The sequence below is a fragment of the Typopeltis vanoorti genome, chromosome 15 (assembly GCF_054136105.1).
Source record: "Typopeltis vanoorti isolate ZY-2024b chromosome 15, IOZ_Tvanoo_1.0, whole genome shotgun sequence".
NCBI classification, from domain to species: domain Eukaryota; kingdom Metazoa; phylum Arthropoda; class Arachnida; order Uropygi; family Thelyphonidae; genus Typopeltis; species Typopeltis vanoorti.
This window is the reverse complement of record NC_143563.1, coordinates 41,651,537-41,660,924: the sequence shown is the minus strand read 5'-3', so window position 1 is coordinate 41,660,924 and position 9,388 is coordinate 41,651,537. Positions and strand designations below refer to the sequence as shown.

General features: G+C 34.4%; 1 protein-coding gene across 1 annotated transcript in view; it reads right to left on the bottom strand.

The window, feature by feature from the left end:
* Positions 1-1,198: 1,198 nt before the first annotated feature.
* LOC150098691 (sterol O-acyltransferase 1-like) overlaps positions 1,199-9,388 on the bottom strand; it is a 44,280-nt gene continuing 36,090 nt past the window's right edge. Inside the window, exons 13-14 of the mRNA XM_090404655.1 lie at positions 6,533-6,675; positions 1,199-3,447 (exon numbers count right to left, since the gene is read on the bottom strand). Of these exons, the coding sequence (XP_090260781.1) occupies positions 3,382-3,447; positions 6,533-6,675 (209 nt within the window). The 3' untranslated portion in view covers positions 1,199-3,381. The remainder of the gene's footprint in view (positions 3,448-6,532; positions 6,676-9,388) is intronic.

Here is a 9,388-nt window from a genome sequence, read left to right as displayed (position 1 = left end):
CGATCATCAGTAGACTATGGAGGGAACATTTTTTAAAAGCATGAAAATTCATCCGGACGGTACCACAAGCGATGAAATATGCTAAAGAACTTCCCAGGAGTCGAACTAACACGTCCCCATATCTATCCTTGTCCAGCAATTACCGCTGCTCTACAGAAAATTGACAATAACCCCAGAGAAAACTCTACCATAGTTCAACAGAACACACACACACACACACACACACACACACACACACACACACACACACACACACACACACACACACACACACACACACACACACACACACACACACACACACACACACACACACACACACAGAGAGAGAGAGAGAGAGAGAGAGAGAGAGAGAGAGTTCCAGAACTTCCAGGCTGCTTTTGAATGTGTGGCATCTACACAGAAACTGACTACTCCAAACTATATTCTCTCTCTCTCTCTCTCTCTCTCTCTCTCTCTCTCTCTCTCTCTCTCCGCGTAGGATCTGGCATTATAAATGGCAATAGGAATATGCCGTAGGCTGGTCTTAAAGTATTCTGATATTTTGTTGTATTCCACCTACGGAAATTTGTACCGTTACAGCCTGGAATGTGGAAAGTTTCTGGGCACCAACAATGTGTTTGGCATATCCATAAAGAAATCATCTGTACTGCATGTAAGAATCTTAATGCGTGGGGGAAATATTCGCATGGTAGAAATGCTTGACGGAACAATATAAATTAATCTACACATTCCTGTATGCACCAATACCATTGTTGTAGCAATCTTTTCACAATATACTATCCTAGTTGAACACATTGTGCCTTAAAAATGGAAATGAATATCATTTAGTCTTGTCTTCCTCAGTGTCTAGAATCATTGTTGATATATTTATTTTTAGACTTTTATATTTTTATAAATTTGTGGAAGCAAGCATCTATTAACCTAATTCTCTCCCCCCCCAAAAAAAACAGAGATAAAGTCTACCATCATCAATCTTCTCCAAAATAGTTGAAAAAGTCATCAGCATTTAACATCTCCACTACCCAGAAGCTCGCCAATTAATCAGAGATTACCAATGATCGCTGATTTATTAGTGTTAGATATTTTAACCGAAAATAAAACTGATTAAGAAATTTTATTCAGAATCATAAATATTATATTTCATCAAAACTTATGCGTCCAGTTCATGAGGTATTTTGTATAGACAGATATGATGGAGGTCATAAAGATAGTTTATTTGCTAAATATCGGTTGAATTCATACAATCAAATTTTTGTCTATCGTCCATCAACATCCCAGGGAATCATTTTTCTTCTGCATCTCTAAAGGAGAGTTAATGTTAGGAAACATTAGTTTTTCGATCCACAATATCAGTTGACACCGTTCATCATTTTAAAGGGGATTTTTATGTTGCAAATAAAAATGTTTTAACCATTATGTTGCTGGCTAGAAACGTATCGTTTACTACGAGAAGGATATATCAAAGCATTAATAAAGCCTTTATTAATCTACAAGTTGTATATTATTGTCAAAAAGTTATAAGATCTATTATAAAGTTTTTTCGAGTACAAAAATATACAAGCATGTCTACTTCTGAAAAAGAAAGCTTTCGTTACAGTGTATAACTATTGCTACAAAAACTTGTTTTCTCTTTCGTTTCATTTCTTTTTTTCTTCCTTTTTTTTTAAATTCAAGCTACCATAGCATTTTAATGACGGCTCCATTTTATATGAAGTATTTTTTTATTTAATTCAAACATACCCTGGAATCTGTTCTTGATTGTGTTTTATGCATTACATTTTACTACATATTTAATCAAAAAAGTGTGTACATATTCATATTTGCACTCAAAATTATCACCGATTAAGGACAATTACTCTACATTCAAAATGGATTCCTTATGGTTGCGACCAAAGCAACTAAGGTAATGTATATTATGCTTGTAATGTTTGGACAGCTTCAAATATTTTACGAGGGCTTTGGTACATCATCCAAAATGTGAAAACGGTATTTTAAGGTAGGGTTTGAATTTGTACAGTGTTAAAAGTTGGATGGAAAAATAATCTGGGGCGGAAATGAACGCAAAATTTTTCAGAGGTTGAAAAAACTATTCATGTTTATGTCAGAATGTATAAAGGCAAACCAAAGTTAGTTGAAGAAGATGAGATGAGATTGTTTCTACCAGAAAGAAGTAAGGCGGAATTTTGGCAACACCGGAGGCGACAGATAGGACTCATCCCATTGAAGACTGGAATGAAGACAGATGGGGAAGTTTGTGCACCGCACGGTTTATCAAATGAGTAGAAAGAATGGAGTCTATACTATTGTCATGTGGAGAGAATCTCAATCTCATTTATTTATAGAGAGAGGATGATAAGAAAGAGGACGGAGTCATATGAACTCATGCACTGGTGGGAAAATCTAAAGACAGGGAGCCATATGCCATGATGAGCAGGATCTAAGAAAACGGACTACTCAGTTATAGGGAGTGGAAATTGGCTAAACTAAATCTTCTTATACTTTTCCCATTGTATGTGTCCAGATGAGTGATCTGCCAAGAAATCAGAATGTAAGAGTCTATTTTAGTAATTATTGATAACTGGTGAAATTCTAAGTGGTTGAAGTGAGGATAATGAATCGGTAGTTTGATGAGAAACTTCTATCTTTCTTTTTTCTGGAATAGACCGAATATAAAAATTGTTGTGGAGCGACAATCCACATGTTTTGGTGCAAAACTTTTACGTAGGATTGGGGTGGTGCATAAGAAGCAGAAGATTCTTTAGTATCACACGTTATTTAGGATTCTTTTTGATGTCTTATTAGGCACATAATTTGTTTGAAGTATGAAATAATGCCTTCCTTGGAGATTTGCCAATTATTTGGTCACTTATGCCAGTTGCAAAAGAATGGTGCGACAAAGAAGGTGAAGCTCAGACGAGTAGAAGTTCTCCTAATGGTGTTAGCAATGGACCACAAGGCATGACTTCCATTGGTGGAGATGGGTTTTCTGCATTTGGCTCTTTCAAAGAATAGAATTTCCTCATTGTTATTTTGTATTTCCAAGACGAAGTCAGGAACGGTCAGAATGAAAATATCCATGTGTTTCTTAAAAGTGAACTTAAGACAAAAAAATCCGTTAGTTTTGATTTAAAAAAAGGTAATTTTAAGCGAAGTTTAAATCAACTTGGCTAATTCTAATCACTATTTGTTGAAATGTTTATTTAACAAATCATTTAAAGTTTATAAACTTGCACATTTTTTGTATGATTTGGATTCGATGTTTATTCCTCTGTTTCATTCCAATAGGGAAATAATTTTGGCATTAGCGATCGGGATGGTTTGTGTTCGGCTCTGTCATGAGGATGCTTCAATTTGTCTTCTCGCTTTTTCGACGGTGTGTTAACTTTTCAAATCAATCGCAACACAACTCCAGTGTCTGGGAACAAAAAAGTCGACTAGAGGTGACTAAAATAAAAATAAAATATATATTTGTACAATAAATACATAAAATTAAATAAAACAAAGTAAAATATAAATATGACTTCAATAAGTAATATTAAAATCTTAAAAAGGACATGAATGGTAATTATGTGCAGAGAATTTATGATTTAAAATAATGTCAAGGCGATAAAGTTCTTGAAATATTCAAATAACATGTGAGAGTTATGTATATGATATTATGATTATACAAACATTATCAGATAAGAAAATCAATAAGAAAAACACCAACAGATCAGCTCATTCACATCTACCAGCTTTTATTTTGTAAACGCAAATAGACAGTTTTTATATTCTTGTTCTTTTCTTCCCCCGTTTTTTTGCAACATATACATACTGTTAACAAAAGTATTTGGACACCTTACCGGCCATGACAATTTCTGATCCTACCGGGTACAAATATTCAGGGAGTGTCTGCGTAAGTCTGGTAATGAAAGGTCGAATGTGCTGCATGTTTTCCACACTGTACTCAATGTCAAGATACCGCATTCAGCTGAACTAACAGACTTCCAACGTGGTTTGGTGTCCCATCAGAGGTCTTTCTGTCCGTGACATTACTATCCGTCTCCGTATAGCGAAATCCGCAGACGCTTATGTCATTTATAGATGGTAAGTCGACAATGCTACCACAGCAAGAAAACGCCCTTGGAGGTCACCGACACTCACTGATCGAGATTGACGTGTTCTGTTTCTGAATATTCGAGCATCCCACACATCATCAGTAGCGGACCTCGCTGTCAACCTAGAAATATGCTGCAGACATCTGTCACCACTAGAATTGTCCACAGACAGTTGTATGCCTTAGGTTATCACAACAGAGCTGCTGCGAACAAACCACACATCGCCGTCCCCCTCAGTGCTATGGAGTGGTGTCTTTCACACCTTTCCTGGACCGTAAATGATTGGAAAAAAAATTCTGTGGAATGACGAATCACATTTTTAAGTGTTTCAATCTGATGGTCGTGTTTAGACCTGGAGATAACCCAGGGAACGGTTCCAGCAGAACTGCATCCTTCCGACTGTCAAGTTTGATGGCGACTCGGTAATGGTATGGGGGGGGGGTTTCAGTTGGACGAGGCTTGGTCTATTAGTAGACGTACCCAAAGCCATGATGTCTGATAGCTACCTGGACAACTTCACGCTTCCGATGCTGTGGAAGTACATGTTTTAGCATGAAAATACTCCAAGTCATACAGTACTGCGTGTTTGTGACTCGTTTCCACAAAACAATGTTGCGACACATTTAAAAGCCATTTTTGATCACAACTACATGTCCAAGTACTTTTATCAACATGGTGTATATTTACAATCGACGTTTTCATTTCCATGAATTAATCAATGGTAGTCTATTGACGACTTTTTTGGATCTGAATGTTTTTTTCAGATCCAAATTTTTGAACACCAGCAGATGCTGGCAATTATCTACCATATGCTTTCTTTCCTGAAAAGCTTTGGTTTATTGATAATTTGAGCTAGCTATCAGAACGCATGAAGGATGGCGCCGGCTGTCTGCTGGTGTTCAAAAATTAGACGGGACTGAAGGAGCGCTGCTTTTGATGGGGGGGGGGGGATAAAAAGGCTTGAAAGGTTTTTTTTTTTTTTTTAAAGAGATATATTGGAGCAAAGAGAAGCTCTGGTATTTAGAATAACAGATTCCATCAACTACAGAATTTTAATACATAGCAGAACTTACTTTTTGAAGTATAGATAAAAATGTAACGCTATTAAATAATACATTTTTGACAGGGTGCGTGTAAGCACTGCTTCCGCTACTACGGGTGTGGGGAAGATAAATTCGTCCCAAAAAAGAAATGCGCGAAAAACATCTTTGGACTTTTTCCTGGTCCTGCTCCTAGAGGGCTCCAGAGGATATTAATACATGCTACAGGTCTGTAATCTTTCTTGAATGGGATATTTCTGAAAACCAAAAAAGTTTACTTCTACTACTTTATTTTTTCCTTCCGCGAAGTCCCTAGAGTGAACATGATGCTAACAAGACCAAAAACTTATGCCTCGACAGAAAGAATGATTCTAGACAACTCTTGACACCAACTCAGTACTCTGAGTTGAAAGATCCTGGATCACCTCCTTGAAGTTCAATCATGTCTTCTTCATATTTCTAAATGTTTGATCTAAATCCATTTATTATATTTAAGTCATTTATTTTATTAGATGGTGCAGTATGTTCTGGTATCTACAAACTCTTCTACTGCTGATTTCTGTTTGTTTAGTATGAACCAAGTAAGACGGCAATTAGCGTGATATGAACTACGGTCATATATAAGCCATTCTCCTCTGTATTATGTTTATCTTTTTACTTAGTTCCTGTATCATCGCTTACACAAAAAGCATTCTGACCAGCAATGTAAATTTGTTGAGTGGTCAGTTTATTAAGTGAATCAATAATGGATGTTATTACTTCGTGAGAGAGAACGCAAAAGAATGAATTACAAACTTTATCAGGATGTAGATGTGCCTACTTGCTGGCTGAGTTGTATAGATGTCTGTTCTCCAGTCAACAGGCTGTGAGTTAGAATCCCAAACCGGTATGGATATCAGTGAATTCAGGGTTTTTGTTTGTTTTTCGACACATACCAGTGGATTATTGGGATTAATGGGACTGTCATAAAGCATAGACTGTTCCAGAATGGTTCCAAATGCATTAAGTGACTTTACGACACTTCACTGACTTATTATGACATGGAATCTGAACTCAATTCAACATCATTGCCATTACTGTAGTTCAATATGAAATAATTACGTACTGAGCCAAGATTGACAACATCCCAGTGAAATACTTTAAGCCTCTTGTGAGGGTCCATGCTCTGATGATCTCTATCTCATGAGTTAAAGTGCTGACGCTAGCCAGAAGTTAGCCTAATAAACTAGCAACCAAATGCATATTGATTTTTTTCCCGATTAAGTGGTAATAACAGTCAGTTTTAGTTCATTGCTTTTACTGTAGTAAACTAAATAAATTTAAATTGTTTTATACTCGTATGACTTTATTAATGACAGATAATTCATAGAATGAAATGTAAATACAACTTACCAGTTCCATTGAGCAGTTGACTCTTGAATACCATTCCATGCTGTATAGGAAAACTACTAATCCAAGTCCGTAGATAAGCATTCCCCACACAAAGATGTTCCACTTACTAGACGTTTTGTTTTTAGTGATAATAACCACCCACACTGCAATAAAAAAAGCATAATCAAATAATACCTATTTGAATTCTTCTTCACAAATATTAGTTATTAGAGCAAAGTTAAAATCTCTTCAACTGGCGTACGCTTGTATCCGCCGAAACTTTTATAGTCTCTATATTCGGCATGAAACTCTTGTAGTTTCTATATTCGGCTATGAAATAATGTTGGATTTAATATCCACTTAATTTGGATAAATGAAATATTATTTCTGCCAATATTTAAAATTATTGATATCCTTAGTAATAACATTATGACAAATATGATCAGCCTAAGAGCAACTTGCAAAATATAGGATTCATAAAGAATATAAAGAAGTAAATTTCGGTAAAAATACCTTAAAGATATATATGATATGAACCTCTAAAGCATGTTACTTGATATCTTAGATATCCAAAGCAAGTAAATAAACAAATTACTTAGCAGAAGCAACGTCTTAATTACTCCATAATGCCAATAAGACCTCCCAAATCACATATCTTCCGATTAAAGATTCACAAAAAAGAATTGAATACGGTACCTTTTTTATTAATCTTAAAACAGTAATGGATTAATATCGCATAAATTACTTGCCAGAAGAAGTAACAATGCTAATTAAATAATTTTTAAACTCTCATACTCAACCTCTGATTTCTAATATTAATTAATCATTTTAACGAATCGTTTTTTTATATATATTTTATATGTGAGTCATTTTATAGTGTGTTTAGTTCTGTGTATTTTATAATCAATGTATAGGTAAAATTTAGATTAAAAATATTTTTTAAACATTTAAATTATAATTTATTTCTTAATATTTAGATTTTTAATATTGATATCGAATTTTAATTGCAGCTTGTACTTTTGTCTTTCAATCTTTTAATAAAGTACTCTGTTCAAATACTAGTCTTAGCAAACCATCCTAAATAGAACAGAAACTTTACTAACTAAAGGTAATATTTCGGCTAACGAAAAGACAAAAATTTCATCGTAAATATGATTATTTAATTTGAAAAAAAAAGTTAAATTTAAAATTCTAATAAAAGCTTTGTATTTTCTATCCTTACGTTAACTCAGTAAATTGCATTTGGTATCAGGATCTTTGGCTCTACTAGAGCTATGATAATGTTATTGTATGATATTAATAGTATTACAGAAATAATTACAATCATAACCTCAATTAGAGTTATGATAATGTAATTATATAATAATAATATTATTATTTTTTTTGGCTAGATGGGTGAAGCAATAATTCTTTTCATATTCACCGTCATCTGTAGAATAAAATGTATGGATGGGTGCTATTGAGCTATAAGCTCTGATCTTGGCAGAAGGGTAATAGCGGAGCCTCAGTTAAAATGTCATTGGCTACAGCATTGCCATCCATTACCCTCCCTGGGTATCCATTTTAGTCGCCTCGTACGACATGCACGGGCTACAGTGGGACTATTCTTATCCCGGCCACCATACGCGGAGCATAATACAATATATTATTAACAGTATTAGACGAATCAGATACATTTATGAAAAAAATATACAGATGTGTCTTAGTGTAATTGGATTTATTCAAAAATTTTCTGAACGCAGAGGTCGAACTATGAATTTTTCTTTATGTATTTATCAATTCTATTCATATTCTTTAAGCTTTGGCACGTCAATCTGCTACTTTGTTTCTTTATTATTAAACAAATAATAATTATTATTTGTTTAATGATAATTTGAATGGGATAAGTATTTCTATACATCATTGCGTAATGGTGTTGTGTGTTATTACAATGATATATACATACATCATTTTGGATTATTTTTTAAAATCTTTATAGTCTGAGTACATTGCTAACGTGTCCTTTCTGAGGCAGTTTGATAAGTTCTCTTGTTCATAATTTTGAAAATTTTGTTTTCAAGAAAAATTAGCAGAGCTATTTCTATAGCATTCGAATTAGTGGACGCTGCATAAAAGGTTTTGTCAAAACATTAATAGGAAAGTGCAACACAGACAACTACTGTCCTCAATATAGTAATTATGTTTATTGTTAGAATCACTGGATGCAAGAGTCAAGAATTCAGGTAATAAGAAAAATTCTAATTCCCTAGAATGTTCTGAGTTTTAGCGAATGAAATAAGGAGGCAGTCAATACAGATAAGTACTTATATAATTCGCGACAGCATGTATGATCATATCAGTTTAATAATATACCAGGGATAAGTCTTATCACAGACGAATGGTTTTTAACATGTAAGTGAAAACTGTAGTGAGGAGGAGATTCGTTTTTTAGGGAGGGAGGTATATGATTGACTAAGAATTTTTGTCGGTTTAGTTTGGACGCCTAGTCGTTAGAGGGTGGCACAATTAAAAATCAAGTTTTTGACGTTGTCTAAAAAGTGATTTATTGTTGATTCTCTATTCTCTCACCCTGAATTATTGTCTTGTAATATTCATTCCAGTCCTTAAGTGTCAAAAACGTATCTAAAAATAAACTCATGCACTTCGATACAATAAGAGAGACCATGAGAAAAAGCGCAGTGCTGGCTTTATGGACAGCGAGGTGAGTAACTATGCTGCTTTAAACCATTTAGTGCAGTTGCAGGGGAAAAAATTTAAATTATTTCAACTTTCATACGAAATACGTCGTCGTAATCAAGTTAAAATGTCTATTTTTCTCGAATAATGTGTTAAATCCTAGTGATCACTGGATATCCTACCTTCTTCTTCACCCGGCTC